The sequence below is a fragment of the Mizuhopecten yessoensis genome, unplaced genomic scaffold, assembly GCF_002113885.1.
Source record: "Mizuhopecten yessoensis strain PY_sf001 unplaced genomic scaffold, ASM211388v2 scaffold9737, whole genome shotgun sequence".
Lineage (NCBI taxonomy): Eukaryota > Metazoa > Mollusca > Bivalvia > Pectinida > Pectinidae > Mizuhopecten > Mizuhopecten yessoensis.
In genome coordinates, this window is record NW_018408197.1 from 128,389 (window position 1) to 148,903 (window position 20,515).

General features: G+C 38.8%; 1 protein-coding gene across 2 annotated transcripts in view; it reads left to right on the forward strand.

Moving 5' to 3' along the window:
• LOC110458743 (kalirin-like) overlaps positions 1-20,515 on the forward strand; it is a 237,422-nt gene that overhangs the window by 5,113 nt on the left and 211,794 nt on the right. Inside the window, exons 2-11 of one of the 2 annotated variants that reach the window (XM_021510631.1) lie at positions 3,987-4,061; positions 4,920-5,034; positions 5,790-5,880; positions 12,080-12,181; positions 12,654-12,767; positions 14,563-14,788; positions 15,915-16,096; positions 17,317-17,439; positions 18,334-18,525; positions 18,918-19,049. In XM_021510631.1, the coding sequence (XP_021366306.1) occupies positions 3,987-4,061; positions 4,920-5,034; positions 5,790-5,880; positions 12,080-12,181; positions 12,654-12,767; positions 14,563-14,788; positions 15,915-16,096; positions 17,317-17,439; positions 18,334-18,525; positions 18,918-19,049 (1,352 nt within the window). Of the gene's footprint in view, positions 1-3,986; positions 4,062-4,919; positions 5,035-5,789; positions 6,008-12,079; positions 12,182-12,653; positions 12,768-14,562; positions 14,789-15,914; positions 16,097-17,316; positions 17,440-18,333; positions 18,526-18,917; positions 19,050-20,515 lie in introns of those variants that run through there. The other variant, XM_021510630.1, reaches the window with a different exon arrangement.

The following is a 20,515-nucleotide window of genomic DNA, read 5'->3' on the forward strand; positions in this document are numbered from 1 at the left end:
TGAGGTTCGAACCCTGAGGTCGAGGTTCAGTTGGTGATACTATAGCACTTACCGATCACATGATTGATCAGCTACCTGGTAAACAGAAGTGTCCTGGCATTCCCTTCCACAGTCCAAACCCAAGTCCCCAATCATTATCCCCTCCCAAGTTCCCAACCAAAGCCCTCTCCTCCAGTTACCTTCCCCCATGGCCCAACTTTGCTACAGATCTAGATATATAACGGAAGTGAAGGGAAGGTTACCAATTTACAGTATAGAAAAAACAACAGTGCAGTGGGACAGGGATCCTTAAATTGATGTTGACTAGAAGGGCAAAAGCTATTCCATTCAAACAGTTAAAATGTATGTAGTAATTTTATTACTGGATATATAAACACTTCATAACCTTTAACAAATGTCGTAGGTACACCAATAACAGTTTACACTGGTTTGATAGGGTTAAATAGTATTTGCATGGTATTTGATTTCAGATACTTAATTCAACATATTAACCTAAATGATCCCTTTAAGGTGTCCTGTACCACTCCCTGAAACTTTAATTATAACTACCAGGTACATGTACACAAATTAGAAACCTGATATGGACATGACTGAGTCATTCCTGATCTTTTTGACCAGATTTCATCAATCATTTATATCAACTCCAACTATATATGTAATTCGTTATAAACATACAGATACATTTGAATGGTGAGTGCTTTCACCGACACTTTTCATATAAAAATAATCTGAATTATTCATGAAAATTGTATATACATTCAATTCATGTGTCAACGTTTAGTTTAAGTTTTGAATTCCTGAATATGTATGTAATTTCGTGACCTTAACCCTTCCCCAAGGTATATTCCCAACTACCTTAATGCATTTTGTCTTACCAATTTGATAAAGAGAAATCCCCAAAAGCTACGGTAATATATATATATATATATATGGGGCAAAGAAGTAATTCCAACAAATTCTTGACGATTTTACCATCTATATTACTTCTTTGACCCATATATATATGCCCCAAGATGGGCGAACGCGCTAGCCGATTATACTTGTCTTTGTGTTTTGTTTTATTTATATATATACATGTATATATATATAAAAGATTTTGGTTTAAACAGAATACAGTATGATGTTCTTACTATCCTTAAGACACTTTATACCAAATTAAAGGTGATTTAAGAAAATGTTGCATTCTTAAAAACCACAGAACAAGCATATTTTCTTGACTTAAGAAAGATGGCAGTTTATTTCAAATTCCAAGTAAAAAACTTGTTAATACTTATTACTGATCATGTGAGAAAGACTGATTACATGAAAAATAAACATAATAAGGGCTTTCAGTTGACAGCCAAATAAACATGTGAAAGAAATTCTGTATTATGTATGATCAAAGTAAAGTACATGGACATGTCTATTCAACTATTCAAAGCTTGAAAACAAAACAAACATAATTAAAATAACAAGTAGGTTCATGATCAACAATCTAAATTAAAAGATTCAGAACAAAATAAAATTAAAAAGAAAAGCATGTAGATTCAACTATTTATTAAAAACGTTAATACAAAACAAATAAATAAAAATAAACGAGTTTATTGATCTTTTGACCTGAATATGCAATTGAAAATACTGGTACATGCGTTGTGTGCTATTAGATCATTAAACAAAACTAAAACGAAAGGCTAAAGTAAAAATATTGCAATAATTTTTTAACTGTAACAGTGTTCATGATTTTCTGTTTGACTGAACATTCTCAGTAATGGTTTTTTTATGATTCTAATTCCAGGAAAATTAAATCCCAAACAAAAAAAGTATTGTAGTTTATTTTTTCTTTTGAATCTCATGAAGTGTACATGTTGTTGTTCAAATTTGAACCTAACACATATGTGAGTGCCCTATAGGTGTGATAAACTGATTAGACAGATTTTGCATGTGGTGGGAATAGAAGGCTGTTGTGGCATTTGTGTGAGTATGGTTAACTTAATATGTAGCTTACGATGTATGCAAAAAAACTGACAGCTGATGCTAGATCAAATTTTGTAGAAAAATACTAGTTATAAAAAACAATCAGGCTCTGGCACTTTCCTTCTTTTCTGCGGATTTTTTTCTTTTTTTCTTGATCTACAATTGTATATAAAACAATATTGTATGTCAATTTTTCCTGACATGAGATCTATAAAGTTGACAGCATAAATGAATATTTTAAATAATTAATGATGAAAAATCTGCATCAATATATTAAGGATTCCAGTACTAGTAGACCATTGAGAGTTTGTTTTTGACTTTACAAACTTATTTTGGCCTGGTTTGAAAGGACATGGATTAATTTATCTAGTTGATGTACACTCAGAAATTTCTGAGAAAAGATGATATATGGCTTCTTAAATGTCAAGGGTCAACTCAGGCCCTAAATACTCTGAATCAACAAAGCAAATCAACTGGCATCCAACCAAACCAATGCTTGGAAAGAAGGGGGAAAGGGGAGGGCTTATCACCGGGCGTGGGCTTATCACTGGGCGTGGGCTTATCACTGGGCGTGGGCTTATCACCAGGCGTGGGCTTATCACCAGGCGTGGGCTTATCACTGGTAAAATACGGTAATGGAGACAGATGTCTTGGCCCTCAGGCTCAGGCTGGGGGATTATACTGTATAAATTATGCAAAACGGCTATTGCACTGGTGGTGGAAATTTTTTGATTTAATCAGGGGAAGAATTTTGCAAAAGAACACAATATATGGGTTTCCTCCGTCCCCAGGTGAAACACACACATGTAGCTATAGCCCACAGTGTTGAAAAATAGTTTAAGCACAGTGATAGAAAACAGGGCACTTTTATTATGTGACTCTGATCTAGTGACATCGTCGAAGTTACAGGGGTTGTGCACTTTTATGTGCTCTGTGAAGATATTTGATGTTGAGAGAAGAGTTATCAACGATTTGAAGATGATCTACAAAATGTATCTATGGTAGCTTAGCAACACAACTTGTTAATCACTTTACTTTCCAAGTTTATATAATCTAGATCTGTTGCCCTAATTCTTGCTCTAATTTAACGCCATCAACTTCACGAAAGTGTTGAAGTTTAAATTGTCCAGCATATTGTCCGGTACTGGGTATTGCTATATCCTTCCTTATATTTATGATTAAGTAAACTGGATAACTGTAATTATTTATAAGCTTTACACTGTAAATAATATCTTCCTGGTGCTTGTAGATATTTAGCGTATTTAGAACGCTAATTGATATAACACAAAATTTTAATTAATTAGCTGAAATTTTCATTTTCAATATATTTCAAGGTAAATATCACATGTAAAGGTATAAATGTTGACGTCAAAGCAAGGAAATAATTGAGGCGGAACAAAACCTGGTTTAAGTTTAAACATATTATTATAACTAACTGTTTCTAAAAATCTTAAAAATGACAAAAGTACGAATTAAACATATATATACACCAATCTAGTAATGATATAAAGGAATCTTGATCATTGTTTCACCAATGATAAATCAATATGTATTTAAACATCAATTTTATTTGTACATGCATGCAAGCTTTAACATCTCCATTGAGAAATTAAATGAGAATTAGATAATAACTCTTTTTAATTGGTGTAAAAAGGAGATTTTAAGTTGAGAGTCACTATTTTTTTGTTCATTGTTGATTAATTCAGTTATTTCATTGATAATCAAGATCAACAAATTTAAACATTATTAAATTATGATCAACTATAACTGATCAGGCGCCATATCCTTTGCAGTGATCATGTGTCAGTATTAAACCAGGCCATTAAATTAATTAAGAATCATGAGTAATTTGTCTGTATTTTTGTTATTTTTCACGTTTTATATATGCAGCCTATGATTGTACATGTATGTTGTAACATTAAATGTGAAATTTTTCACCCCAGAAAAATAAAATAACCAAATTTTCACCTTAAACCTTATATTTCATTGGTGAAAATAAAAGTGCTAAATTTGTTTTCCTTCCATTTTCACAGGTGGTAAGCGCACAGATGGGTTAAAGGCTGCTGACATTGTTCCCATCCTTAGGGAACGTGTGGCCTATCTCTCAGGTGAGACTTGGACTAATTAGTACCTTGGTATTGTGAACCTAAACCTATTTGTTCTCGGTTAATACCATTATCTGAGGTCCATATAACAAGGCATTTAACACATTTAATGTCTGTAGCTGCTTCATGATGTGTTAGTGGAGGATGGAGTAGGGAGGTCATACATAAACCTGTTTATGATCTCGGTAGTTTTGCTAGTGTGATAAGACTAACTCCGCGTAGACCATTACGTATACCAAACCAGCCCATATCTGTCCACTCATGCCATGTCGGGCTGACACGTCTGTATCTGTTTTACTTTAATTTCAGTTCAACAAATTTTAGAAAATTAGTGTTAATGAGTTTAATGTTTATTATAACAGTAAGGCGTCTGACTATCTACAATTATTAGCCCTCCACCACTGGGTGGCAGGTACGAGGCCAACATGGGGCAGTCTCCAGGTACTGGCCCCAGATCAGTTTTATCTGGGGTCTACAGTTCTCCTCCACCACCAGAACCTGACACGTCCTTATCAAATGACCATAGCTGTTAAAAGGACGTAAAGCAAAATCAACAAACCAAACCAATGTGAATATCGTATCACCATTTCCATATCCTACCCTGTCTCAACCCTTGCCCCATATCAGCCCTCAGGCCTCTGGGCCCTCCGGCTGATATGGAGCTCTCGGTATGGAAATCTCTAAATATCTACTCGATCTATATAACACATTCACCCCTGAAATTTCATAATGAACTATTCCAACCATTGAATTGGACAAGCTCAAATGTGTCTTTAGGGGTGAATGTGTTAAGTGCACAGAAGGATGCAACTGAGGAATAAGGACAATAGGTGTACCTTATAAGCTATGTTATTTTTACAGGTGGTCGTGACAGACGATTTGGAGCCATACTTACCTTTCCATCTCGGACACATCCGGAGCGGTTGGACAATGATGACCTTCGCAAGCTGATGACCTATCTAGCTAGTGTTCCCAGGTATGTACAAAAGATAGAAGTGAACTGTTAATGATGCTGACTTTGTTTGTTGTAAATATTGATAAAACCCATTCCTGATGTGAGGTCTGTTGGTCTAGCTTGCAAGAGTTTCTGGTCCTATACTGCCATTTAACCAGACTCTTGAGGGGATGTGACCCCAGTTCATTTAATAATAATAATTTGAGGTTCTTATTCTCAAAGCAGTTCACAAACTATTATCCGTGGTTATAGGGCCTTTACAACCAGCCAATATCTTTCTCAACTCCCTGGGAAGCATACAGCCTGAGCTGTGTGTTCTCAAAAAGTTGCAGAGTCCCACAAGGAATCGTGTGTCTAGGACTCAAATATCTGAGTCCCAAAAATCACTGACATTGCCATTTTGGTTGTGGAAGGTTTCTGAATATCTGAACCAACTGGACTTCCGAAAAAAAGAAAATGCAGAATGTAAAACTTCCAGAATCTTATGATGAGAATGTTTGAGGAAGTGGGGTTATCACAGGAGAAGTTGACACCCTTGTGATGTCAGATACGGTATTCGGTCAGCGTAACAGATAGAATATCAGGTAAATTACACCTGATTACATAATATTGTAAGATGTAAAGAGTTTAGTTTATGTTTACTCATTCACCCCTTAAGACACATTTGAACTCTTCTAATCAAAAGGTTGGAATAGTTCATTATAAGATTTCAGGGGTGAATGAGTTAAGATAACTTTTAGGTCTTCATTTGTTACTTGATTTGCTTGTTGTTCCAGTGATGATGTGAGGGAAAAAGGATTTACGGTGATATTAGACATGAGGGGCTCCACCTGGCAGACGGTCAAACCAATCCTTAAAGTTTTACAGGTAGGTTAACTTTATCCCCAAGGTGTTACATGTAGACTGACCATACCTGTATTATACATGTAGACTGATATTAGACATGAGGGGCTCCACCTGGCAGACGGTCAAACCAATCCTTAAAGTTTTACAGGTAGGTTAACTTTATCCCCAAGGTGTTACATGTAGACCGTCCTTAGACTGACCATACCTGGAGTAGACCTGTAGACTGACCATACCTGTAGTATACTTGTAGACTGACCATACCTGTAGTATACCTGTAGACTGACCATACCTGTAGACTGACCATACCTGTAGTATACCCATAGACTGACCATATCTGTAGTATACATGTAGACTGACCATACCTGTAGATTGACCACATCTGTCGACTGATCATACCTGTATTTTTCCTGTAGACTGACCATACCTGTATAGTATACCTGTATACTGATCACACCTGTAGACTGACCAATTTTAGCTAACCTCGCATGAAGTTCCTGTGAGCTTATAATCTGGTGTGTTGTTCGTTGTTCGTCTGTTGTCATCTGTTTGTCAATTTTCTTTGAACGACTTTTCCTTATTAACTGGTGGACCTAGGGCCTGATACTTTGTCTGAAGGTACCTGGCATGGAGTGCACAAATTAGTGACCTTGACTTCTTATGAATAATCAAGAGGACCAGAGTGATGATATGGCCAGTAGGTACCTGGGATGTAGTGCTACAAAGTTTCCTCAAATGGATGACCTTGATCTACATAAAAGGTTTTGTTACAAGGATCAAATTTATTTAAAACCTTTAAACAACTTCTTTTGAAAAAAACTAAGACACATGCTCAAATAAATGGCCCCATCCTTCTTCAAGGTCACAGGCGTCGAATATGTAAAACCCTTTAAACAACTAGTACTCCTCTGCATAGCCAGGAGACACAAGGAGAGGATATTTGAACAGTAGCATGCTGGGATAGAGTAGTATAGAATTTCCTCAATTAATCACCTTGACCTACTTTTAAAGTCACAGAAGTCAAACCAGTAACCTGATTAGTCATTCAGTTTTTAGCTCAACTGGTCCGAAGGAAAGCTTATGCCATACCGCAGCGACCATCGTCTGTCTGTCCATCAACTTTTCCTTTAAAACACTACTAGAAATGAATGACTGAGCAGATCTTGACAAAATTTGGTCAGAAGCATCCTTTGGAGAAGGGGAACAAATTTTGTATAAATGGTGGGTCTGACCCCCCGGGGGCTGAGGGGCGGGGCCCAATAGGGGAAATACAGCAAATTCCTTAAAATCCTTCTCCTTCTGTAGGAATGAAAGGATTTGTTCAATATTTGGTCAGAAGCAACCTTGGGGGAAGGGAGACAAATTTTGTATAAATGGTTGGTCTGGCCCCCCCCCCCCCGGGGGGCCTGAGGGGCGGGGCCCAATAGGGGAAATATAGCAAATTCTTTAAAGTCCTTCTTCTTCGGTAGGAATGAAAGGATTTGGTCCATATTTGGTCTGAAGCATCCTTGGGTAAAGGGGAAGCAATTTTGTATAAACCCCACCCCCATAGCGGTGGGGCTCTGTTTGAAGTTTGTTCTCGCTATATCTCAAGTACTGGATGGATCTTTCTGAAATTTCATATGTACTTACAGCATCTACCATGGAGTGCTATATCTTTACTTCATACCAATTATTTTAAACATATTCAGGTCAGCGATACAGGCCCTCTGGGCCTCTTGTTTTCTGTACTAATAAGTTTGTATATATTAAGCAAACCAAGCATGCAAAACCTACCTAATCCATACATATATAGGAGGCTTGGGTTTGATTTACTGGACAAACCCTACCTAATCCATACAGATATAGGAGGCTTGGGTTTGACTTACTGGACAAACCCTACCTAATCCATACAGATATAGAAGGCTTGGGTTTGACTTGCTAAACAAAACCTACCTGATCAATACAGATATAGGAGACTTGGGTTTGACTTACTGGACAAAACCTACCTAATCCATACAGATGTAGGAGGCTTGGGTTTGATTTACTGGACAAACCCTACATAATCCATACAGATATAGGATGCTTGGGATTGACTTACTAGACAAAAGCTACCTAATCCATACAGATACAGGAGGCTTGGGTTTGATTTACTGGACAAACCCTACATAATCCATACAGATATATATAGGCGGCTTGGGTTTGACTTACTGAACAAACCATACCTAATCCATACAGATGTAGGAGGCTTGGGTTTGACCTACTGGACAAACCCTACATAATCCATACAGATATATGAGGCTTGGGTTTGACTTCCTGGACAAACCCTACCTAACCCATACAGATATATATAGGCGGCTTGGGTTTGACTTAATGGACAAAACCTACCTTATCCATACAGATATAGGAAGCTTGGGTTTGACTTACCGGACAAAACCTACCTTATCCATCCAGACAGATATAGGAGGCTTAGATTTGACTTACTGGACAAGCCCTTCCTAATCCATACAGATATAGAAGGATTGGGTTTGACTTACTGGATAAAACCTACTTAATCAATACAGATATAGGAGACTTGGGGTTGACTTACTGGATAAAACCTACCTAATCAATTCAGATATAGGAGACTTGGGATTGACTTACTAGACAAACCCTACCTAAGCCATACAGATATAGAAGGCTTGGGTTTGACTTACCGGACAAAACCTACCTTATCCATACAGATATATATAGGAGGCTTGGGTTTAACTTACTGGACAAAACCTACCTTATCCATACAGATATATATAGGAGGCTTGGGTTTGACTTACTGGATAAAACCTACCTAATCAATACAGATATAGGAGGCTTGGGTTTGACTTACTGGACAAAACCTACCTAATCAATACAGATATAGGAGGCTTGGGTTTAACTTACTGGACAAAACCTACCTTATCCATACAGATAGATATAGGAGGCTTGGGTTTAACTTACTGGACAAAACCTACCTAATCCATACAGATGTAGGAGGCTTGGGTTTGCCTTACTGGACAAAACCTACCTAATCTATACAGATATATATAGGAGGCTTGGATTTGACTTACTGGACAAAACCTCCCTAATCCATACAGATATAGGGGGCTTGGGTTTGACTTACTGGACAAAACCTACCTAATCCATACAGATATCTGAGGCTTGGGTTTGACTTACTAGACAAAAAATCTTCCTAATTTGAAATGTAAAGCTTATGGCATGGTGCGGTGTCCGTCATCCGGCCGGCCGGCGTCCGGCGTCAACTTTTTACTTTAAACAACTTCTTCTTAGTAACCAAAAGACCTAGGATGATCATATATTTGGCCAGAAGCATGCTGGGATGAAGGGCTACCAAGTTTGTTCAAATAAATGACCTTCATCCATTTTCAAGGTCACATAAGTCAAATATGTTAAAATCTTTAAACATCTTCTTTTGAATAACCAAGGGGCCTAGGGTGATGATATTTGGTCAGTAACATGCTGGGATAAAGGGCTACTAAGTTTGTTTAAATAAATGACCTTCATCCATATTCAAGGTCACAGTGGTCAATATATGTTTAAATCTTTAAATGATTTGTTCTGTATAACCAAAAAGTCCAGGGTAATGATATTTTGCTAAAAGCATGCTGGGTTGGAAGACTAAACATTCTGTTCAACCTAATGTCCTTGCTTGTCATTCAAGGTCACGGGTGTCATATGTTTAAATATTTTAATAGGTTCTTATTAATCAAACTCTGATATTCTGCCTGAAGTTGTATTTTAGTCCACATTTAAGATAACAAGTGTGAAATTAATACCAGGTGAGTGATTCAGGCCCATTAGGCCTCTTGTTTACAGATGTATTTAACAAAATAAAACCGTCTCATAAAATTCTTATCAAAAAGGAGACATTTGACTTGGGTCTTACTTGGACAGTTTTCAATGTTAGTTTCACTGTTATCAAGACAAATATGAAATTACGAACGTCACTTGTGAAAATTGCTACTTGAACATCTAAAAAATCTTTTTTACGATATTTGAGTTGGGACTGGATGTGATCTAGGTACCATGTGGTTCCAAACACCAGAATGAAGTTAGACGTCAAAATGGCGGTATTTATTGCAAAAATTAAATCCGAATGTGTGTGCCTTCTTAGATATTCTATTTGATTTCCCAACTCAGTTAGTAGTAATCCATTGATTTCTGTAGCTAGAAAACTGTCGCTTCACCCGGCAACAGACAACAAATAAACTGTTAAGGAATATGTATCACTCAAAAAATCCAGTTATGTAACAGCTAATTTGATTGGTGTGTATAATGGGTAACTTCGTTATTAGTGGTTGTTCTATGTGTGGCACTGCTTATTGATTTTTTTGTCCATTTGTAGAAGCTTTCACATAGCGCTTTGATGCTATGATTGTAATATTAACTACAATATGGGCTAATGGAATCCTCGAAAACATATATGGTCAGTTATTATATCATGGTAAAAAAATTGGTGTGTGTTTGTTATGCTGGTAAATGTTACTATTACTAGATTGTCCATTTGTTTGTCTGTCCATCTGTCTATAGATTGTCCATTTGTTTGTCTGTCCATCTGTCTATAGATTGTCCATTTGTTTGTCTGTCCATCTGTCTATAGATTGTCCATTTGTTTGTCTGTCCATCTGTCTATAGATTGTACATTTGTTTGTCTGTCCATCTGTCTATAGATTGTCCATTTGTTTGTCTGTCCATCTGTCTATAGATTGTACATTTGTTTGTTTGTCCATCTGTCTATAGATTGTACATTTGTTTGTCTGTCCATCTGTCTATAGATTGTACATTTGTTTGTTTGTCCATCTGTCTATAGATTGTCCATTTGTTTGTCTGTCCATCTGTCTATAGATTGTACATTTGTTTGTTTGTCCATCTGTCTATAGATTGTCCATTTGTTTGTCTGTCCATCTCAATTTATCTTTCCCTTTTTTTTATGTAATCAAAATAACTCCAAAAGGCATTACTTTGATTAAGATGTGTGATCATTACCCATGCTCTGCAGTAACTAGATCATTTGAGCAAGGATGTAGATTTTGAGTTTGTATGAGTTTGGACTTTCATTAGGAAGTTTTAAGGCCTAGGGAGATTGGTAAATTTTTCTCAAAATGAGGGAGTCTCCTTATGAGGGATAAATATATATATAAGGGCCCGCGGTGGCCAAGTGGTTAAGGCATCTGACATTCTGCTACCACTAGCCCCCCACCACTGGGTATATATTTTGTGTACCTGGTATGCATTGTCCTTATCTGTATCAAATACTGAAGAAGTTATTAGCTCACCTGGCACAACTTTAAATGGCCAAGCAAGCTTTTGCAGTTGTAGGGAATCTTCCATCTGCCGATTTGGTATCAATCAACTGTTTTTTACCCACAAATCGACCAATGTCGTGGGCAATATTCATTTTGTGCGTTCGTGTGTGTCCTTCCTTTGCTGCCCATAGTTTCTGGAGAATGTCACAGACACTGTTTCATGGCATGGATGAACATGAAACTTGGGATATAGGTGCATCATGGGAAGGTTGTGTGTTGCATTGTAAAACACGGGTCACTGTGAACTCAATTTGAACTCTGACTTCGACCTTGACCTCATAGGAAGATGGTCCATTCATTACACTGCAGCTGAGATGTGCTACAGAAACCATAATTTCAGCTCTTAAGACCAAGGTCATAGGTCAATGCATTGTCTAAAGAGCTTAAATAAAGGTTTCCGAAGCACATCTCAGCCACTGTGTATAGGTACATCACTGAAAGGCAGTTTGTCACACCCTAGATTGTCACTGTGACCTCACTTTGACCTATGACCTTGACCACAGGAGCTAAAAGACAGCGTAATATATATATAGGTTTCTGCACATTATTTCAGCCACTGTTTCATGAATTGGCCACATACTTTATAGACATGGGGGAGTGGCATCTGTGACGCCCATGCTTCAAGTTAAATCTAGTTTCAAATGACTTCCTCTCCAGACACATGGGACCTGGGGCTATGATATTCAGCTAGAATTTTTCTGGAATAAAGCTGAATTGAGTTTGCATAAACATGACCTTGACATATTTTTAAGATCAAATATATAAAAAAAAACATACGCATCTTCTTCTGGAGATTTTTTTTTTTTCAAGAGCCTTAATATTTCACCAGCAGCTTAACAATATGGAATGGTAAATAATTTTTGCTAATAAAAATATATACATGTATATGACTTTGTCTGTTTCAGGAATGTTTTCCGGGAAGTGTTCACATAGCCTATATAATCAAACCAGAGAAATTTTGGGAAAAACAAAGAACCAGCCTTGGCAGTGCCAAATACAACTTTGAGGTTAGTGAAAAGGAAAGCATTATTTGTATGAAGCAAAGGATTTGATGTCAACAAGGTTTTGTTACAGTCATGTCAAAAATTTCAAAGTGTATCATCAGTAGCTGAAATTACAGCAAAATTATATTCATTGACCAAACATAAAATATCTATTAGAAAGAGAAAATAATGGCAGTGGTGAAAGAAGAGAAATGATCATAAAAGTAATGATTAAACTTGGACACAGCAATCTATAGCATGGACTTATACTTTCCTTATAAAGCTGGTCAGATACATGTACATTACAACCCAACTATAAATTTGCTAAATTTTCCGTAAAATAAGTACTTTTATTGATTTGTAAGTCTGTGTTCTGACACGCCTCTTTTCATTTCCCTATCTATGTTCATCAAAGGTGAAATAGGGTTAAGACATGAAACAGATATAATTTTTCTCACGTATTATTAAAAGTAACACTTTTTTTTGTGTTTTTCAGACGAGTATGATATCGCTGGACAACCTGTCTAAGTTTATTGACCCTTCACAACTGACCAGAGAATTTGATGGACACCTGGACTACAACCATGAACAGTGGATACAGCTAAGATTGGTCAGTGCTTCACTTCCCACACGTAGTGCTGATCCGGTGAATCAAATAAAACAATGATAAGTTGTTTCAACCCTGACTGACAGATCAAGTCGTTCCTACCCTGACTGTGACAGATCAAGTCGTTTTGACCCTGACTGTGACAGATCAAGTCTTTCCTACCCTGACTGTGACAGATCAAGTCGTTTCTACCCTGACTGACAGATCAAGTTGTTCCCTACCCTTACTGTGAGAGATCAAGTTGTTTCTCCCCTGACTGTGACAGATCAAGTCGTTTTGACCTTGACTGTGACAGATCAAGTCTTTCCTCCCCTGCCTGTGACAGATCAAGTCGTTCCTACCCTGCCTGTGACAGATCAAGTCGTTCCTACCCTGACTGACAGATAAAGTCGTTCCTAACCTGACTGTGACAGATCAAGTCGTTTTGACCTTGACTGTGACAGATCAAGTCTTTCCTCCCCTGACTGTGACAGATCAAGTTGTTCCCTACCCTCACTGTGAGAGATCAAGTTGTTTCTACCCTGACTGTGACAGATCAAGTCGTTCCTACTCTGACTGACAGATCAAGTTGTTCCCTACCCTTACTGTGAGAGATCAAGTTGTTTCTACCCTGACTGTAAGAGATCAAGTCTTTTCTACCCTGACTGTGACAGATCAAGTTGTTTCTACCCTGACTGTGACAGATCTAGTCGTTCCTACTCTGACTGACAGATCAAGATGTTCCCTACCCTTACTGTGAGAGATCAAGTTGTTTCGACCCTGACTGTAAGAGATCAAGTCTTTTCTCCCCTGACTGTGACAGATCAAGTTGTTCCCTTCCCTCACTGTGACATATCAAGTTGTTCCCTACCCTCTCTGTGACAGATCAAGTTGTTTCTACCCTGACTGTGACAGATCAAGTCGTTCCTACCCTGACTGAGAAATCAAGTCGATCCTACCCTGACTGTGACAGATCAAGTCGTTCCTACCCTGACTGTGACAGATCAAGTCGTTTCTACCCTGACTGACAGATCAAGTTGTTCCCTACCCTCACTGTGACAGATCAAGTTGTTTCTACCCTCACTGTGACAGATCAAGTTGTTTCTTCCCTGACTGTGACAGATCAAGTCGTTTCTACCCTGACTGTGACAGATCAAGTCGTTCCTACCCTGACTGACAGATCAAGTTGTTCCCTACCCTGACTGACAGATCAAGTTGTTCCCTACCCTCACTGTGATAGATCAAGTTGTTTCTACCCTGACTGTGACAGATCAAGTCGTTCCTTCCCGGACTGTGACGGATCAAGTCGTTCCTACCCTGCCTGACAGATCAAGTCGTTCCTACCCTGACTGACAGATCAAGTCGTTTCTACCCTGGCTGTGACAGATCAAGTCGTTTCTACCCTGACTGTGACAGATCAAGTCGTTCCTACCCGGACTGTGACAGATCAAGTCGTTCCTACCTTGACTGTGACAGATCAATCATAATTTTCAGAGATCTGTTTGACTATCACATGAAAACTTTCAAAAGTTATTGGAAATTGTAGCAGACCTGAAAACTGGATAACCAAACAGTTTTACTGGTAACTTTTATCATAAACTGCATTCAAACAATATTTTTTTCTAGGAATTCAAAAAGTATTCATCACATTTTCACCACTTTGGTGAATGCTTCTCTGTTTTCATGGAATGAAATGAATTTTGCTATATTGTAAAGATGAAGTGTAATAAAGAGAAAAGAAGACGAAAAATGGAATAAACATAAAATAGAAACGAAGAATCGGTAGAAAAATATGTAAAGCAGACAATTTTTGTTACAGATGCTGGAGGAATTTATTTGGAAAGCTCTCGACCTTCTGGACAAACTGGATGACCTTGGAAATATCTTGACCAATCCTGAGTTACCGGAGGACCTGAATGGTGCCCAATATCGCCTTGAGGAGCATAACCACTTAAAACGGCGTGTGACTATGGCACCTGTGGAACAGCTCGGCATGGAGGGGCGGCGTATCCTACAGGAAATCCTTGGTGACGGACAGATGTCAGGTAAATGTTGCTCGTCGATAAAAAGAAATGNCTGGGGATGGGGATAGGGGTGGTAATAAGATTGGGATGGGGGAAGGGTTTGGGGTAGGGATGGGGTGGGCTGGGGATGGGGATAGGGGTGGTAATAAGATTGGGATGGGGGAAGGGTTTGGGGTAGGGATGGGGTGGGCTGGGGATGGGGATAGGGGTGGTAATAAGATTGGGATGGGGGAAGGGTTTGGGGTAGGGATGGGGTGGGCTGGGGATGGGGATAGGGGTGGTAATAAGATTGGGATGGGGGAAGGGTTTGGGGTAGGGATGGGGTGGGCTGGGGATGGGGATAGGGGTGGTAATAAGATTGGGATGGGGGAAGGGTTTGGGGTAGGGATGGGGTGGGCTGGGGATGGGGATAGGGGTGGTAATAAGATTGGGATGGGGGAAGGGTTTGGGGTAGGGATGGGGTGGGCTGGGGATGGGGATAGGGGTGGTAATAAGATTGGGATGGGGGAAGGGTTTGGGGTAGGGATGGGGTGGGCTGGGGATGGGGATAGGGGTGGTAATAAGATTGGGATGGGGGAAGGGTTTGGGGTAGGGATGGGGTGGGCTGGGGATGGGGATAGGGGTGGTAATAAGATTGGGATGGGGGAAGGGTTTGGGGTAGGGATGGGGTGGGCTGGGGATGGGGATAGGGGTGGTAATAAGTTGGGGATGGGGGAAGGGTTTGGGGTAGGGATGGGGTGGGCTGGGGATGGGGATAGGGGGGGTAATAAGATTGGGATGGGGGAGGGGTTTGGGGTGGGCTGGGGAATCTGTTGTATTGCAGTTGTATTTTGCTTTACACTCCTAGATAAATAGAAAATATACTGTTCCACAGCAAAAATAGAAAATACACTGCTCCACACCAAAAATAGTAAATATACTGCTCCACAGCAAAAATAGTAAATATACTGCTCCACAGAAAAAGTAGTAAATACACTGCTCCACAGCAAAAATAGTAAATACACTGCTCCACAGCGAAAATAGTAAATATACTGCTCCACAGCGAAAATAGTAAATATACTGCTCCACAGCAAAAAGACTGAATATACTGCTCCACAGCTAAATACGAAATCAACTTCTGCTTACCCACCTTCCATTCCTTTGTCAGGTTCGGGTCGTCGCTTCGTGATTTCCGGAACTGCAGACTTTCAGAGTGCAGTTCCCCAAATTTCCCAGCTGCTGGACCGAATGCATGGGACGAAGCAACATCTCAATCAACTTTGGCAGGTTAAACGTCTCCGGCTGGAACAGTGTCTCCAACAGCGCATCTTTGAGGAAGATGTTGAAAAGGTAAAACAACAATCAAGATTGGAGCTATATCCCCTTATTCTTTAAGTATGTTTTGGATGGTGAATTTCTTAAAGTCTACCTGCTAAACACAGAACAATTTGCTTCTCAAGTGTTTCTTTTAAGGCTGTAATTTGAAAGTACTTTCAATTACTCTGATATCTTCAATAAGATTCATCGGTTTCAAAAGATGTAATTTATGTTATTTATTCATATGAAATTTACTATTTGGCACATCGTTGTACAGGAAAACAATACAAATCGCTCACTCAGTCATAGCTTGACAAAGGGACCAGTCAGTCTGGAAACGTTGTGACATGTTTAATATGTACATTGTTTAAATTTGTGTATAAATTAAAACTTTGATATTTCATTTACCCACACTTCCCTTAGCATGTTTACGATAGCATCAGAGATGGAAAGCCAGTAACACATGTATGAAACATGGTCATTGATGCAGGATTCAATAGAGATTTTAACTAAAAACTTTTGTTTGCAACAAGTAAAGTATTGCGGCAGACAATGTTTTTACAACTTCATTTAAATGACAGAAAATTCCCATGATTAACGTAGATGATTTGAAAGAATAAATTGGTATGAGATAAATTTTGTCAAAAGCTAATTTTTAGAAAAAATATGTAAAAAAGATTTAAATATAAGATAATTCAGAGATAACATTTTTCTGTGTTCTGTAGAAAGGAATAAAGAAGATTTAAAAACTGTGACCATGATCCTTGGAAATTCCTAATACTGTCTGCCAAATTTTAATGTGACCATTTCAACATGTTCTCTGAAATAATATTCTACACTGATTTCTCAAGCGAATAAAATATGAAAAATATGTACATTTGTATGGGAGAGTACTTTTGTAATTTCCCTGATGTAACAAGGAAAGGTGTGGTGGGGTTACCTGCCCAAACATGTTGGTTTTCTTCGGGTTTTCTTCGGGTACTCTGGTATCCTCCCACGTTAAGACCTCCTGCACACTAACATCCAATTTAACAAGAGTGATAAATACAAGTTAATAAATTTGTTTCATAATTAATGTAAAAGAAATAAAGACTAATTTACAGTTTGGAACATTTTGAGAGAATTTGTCACTCTCCGCTGCTGTGCCTCAGTTGAAATTTGTTAAAATCATTTGAAAATCCACCAGCTCAGTAATCCATAAATGAAGCTTTAGGGTAACATTCATAAATGTTTTTTTGTTGTTTTTGCTTCAGATGTTTGAGTGGATCTCCCACAACAAGGAGTTGTTCCTCGTCAACTACACCGAGATCGGCACGTCCCATCAGATGGCCGTGGAGCTGGAGACGGAACACAGCCAGTTTGCCAACAGTGCTGTGGTAATATAAACCCTACAAACTAAGTCTGTTACTGATTGGCATGCTTTGTGTAGAGATTGAATATAAAATGTTCCAGTCTTTCCAGGGTATGGTATCTTTGTGCAATAAAATATGTTTAAACTAACAGGGTATGGAAAAAATGATTGAAAAAAATTAATTTCAGCAATAAAAACGAACAGCTTTTGCTGTGACCACTCCGTGTAGTGTGGAAATAATTTCTCCCATTCATTCCGCATGAATACGAGAACATTTCATCTTCATTCCATCTTATTATAACATAATATATACTGGAATGGTGTTTTAAAAGAAGCATCGGGAATTTCCAAAAAATTACGGACTCGTATGAAAATTAGCACCAGTCTGGCTTTTGCCGATTGTTTTGGCACTTATCAGCCAATAAGGTTCCTTGTTAATGACATGAAAACACAATTTGCGATTGTATCAATATATACATATATATTTACATTTGCTCTGCGCATCATTCCATTGTGGTGCATTGTGAAGGCAAGTGTTGTTATGAGACTATAACAACATTTGCTATTGTAACGTCATCAATCTCTATTGTGACGTCATCAATTTCATTGTTGTCAACACTTGATTTGCTGGTCGAGAACTGTTCGAAATAACTAAATAAAGCATAACTACGTATACTCGATCAAAATGTAAATATAAATAATGAATATTTTAGCAAATATTGTTATGACCCTATAACACACATTTCTACTGCTGACAAACTTACATAAAGCCCGACATTCATTGCTTTAATATAAACAGACTTTGGGACATCTTATTGAATTGAAATTTTATAGAAATTGGGGAAGTTTCTTTGTTGGTTTTGTTCTATTTGAGAGTTTTATGAAGAATGAAGTTAAATGTAGATCTCCACATTTTCAGAACGTATATGTTAACATCACACGGATCCTGAGCATGGCACAGCGGCTATGTGACGCAGGCCACTACGCATCCAACCAGATCCGCATGCAGGCCACGAGGCTGGAGCGCGAGTGGAAAAGTCTGGCTGCGGCCCTGGACGACTACAGTGCGGTTCTCTGTATGTCCGTTACCTTCTACAAAAAGGCAGAACAGGTAAAATAAAAATAGAAAGTCATGGGTGAAGCTGAGGTTTAAATATTTGATCACTAGATGTTCTTTAACAAAGTCACAGGTGAGTCGCTGAAGCTGAGGTGTAAATATTTGATCACTAGATGTGCTTTAACAAAGCCACAGGTGAGTCGCTGCTGGTTTAGAAGTATAAGTGGTTATACAGTTCAACAAAAGTTCATGCTTTCAGCAATTTTCATGTAATTTTGTTTTCTATTTTCTGCTCCAACTTAGACTTAGATTTACAAACAAAACACTCTTTCAAAAATTTAAACAAGTAAAAAATTCTGTTGGTACCATCTTTGTTCCTATAAATATATGTTTCTCAGTTTAATGTCTGTGTACCTGTGTAATTGATTTGTCTCCCCTTTCCACAGTATCTTGCCCAAGTGGTGGGGTGGCGCCAGGCATGTGAAAACCCTGAAATCCCTTCCTTGATTGAGGAGTTGGAAACAGCCCTACAACAGCATCAAGGACTTATAGAGGCCATTAGTCAGGCCTATGCAGAGGTAGGTATGCAGTGTTGTGGCCTAAATGTATACTGCGGTAAAATGATTACACCTTAACCTATATAGAGATACATGTGCAGATTCAGGGCCTTGATTGATACAGATGTATATAGTGTTTAGGCCTATATAGAGGTTTATACAGGAATATGTTTGCAGTGTTGACATAAACAGCAGTATAATACAGTATAAGGGCCCAATCTCTTTACATAATGTTGCGTACGTTTCCAACATAAAATGGAGTATGTTTATGTCTTTTACACAAAAATATTTTGTGGCATCATCTGAATCAGTGCAGTAAAGCTTTCAAAATCAAGTCATAATCACAAAAATATATTGTCAAAGCAAATTCTTGTAATGATAGCAAATATTAATATGTGACTTTATCCAGACCTAAACAAGGAAGATAAAAGCAACATCCATTTTACCGTGAGTTGTAATGTGTTCCAGACAATAACAGAGTCAGTTATTGGTACGTAAGCATATTTTGTGTATCATTTTTATACCCCCCACTAGTGATGGGGGTTCGGGGTTGTGGTAACATGTTTATACCCCTCCCCCCACCTAGTGAGGGGGTATGTGTAACATTTTTATACCCCCCACTAGTGATGGGGGTTGGGGGTTGTGGTAACATGTTTATACCCCTCCCACCACCTAGTGAGGGGGTATGTGTAACATTTTTATACCCCCCACTAGTGATGGGGGTTCTGGGTTGTGGTAACATGTTTATACCCCTCCCACCACCTAGTTAGGGCGTATGTGTAACATTTTTATACCCCCCACTAGTGATGGGGGTTGGGTAACATGTTTATACCCCTCCCCCACCTAGTGAGGGGGTATGTGTAACATTTAATACCCCTCCCCAACCTAGTGAGGGGGTATGTGTAACATTGTTATACCCCTCCCCCCACCTTGTGAGGGGGTATGTGTAACATGTTACTACCCCTCCCCCACCTAGTGAGGGGGTATGTGTAACATGTTTATACCCCTCCCCCCGGGAACCTAGTGAGGGGGTATGTGTAACATGTTTATACCCCTCCCCCCGGGGACCTAGTGAGGGGGTATGTGTAACATTTTTAAAACACTCCCCGCGGGGACCTAGTGAGGGGGTATGTGTAACATTTTTATACCCCTCCCCCCGGGAACCTAGTGAGGGGGTATGTATAACATGTTTATACCCCTCCCCCCGGGAACCTAGTGAGGGGGTATGTGTAACATGTTTATACCCCTCCCCCCGGGAACCTAGTGAGGGGGTATGTGTAACATGTTTATACCCCTCCCCCCGGGAACCTAGTGAGGGGTTATGTGTAACATGTTTATACCCCTTGTGAGGGGAACATATATAGTAATTAGTAATCACTTTGTCAGTGTGTCCGTCCATGTGTGCGGCGTGCGTGCGTGCGTGTTTGCGTCTGTAGTAAAATGTTGGTGTACAAGATATCTAAGTAACCCTTTAACCCATTATATTC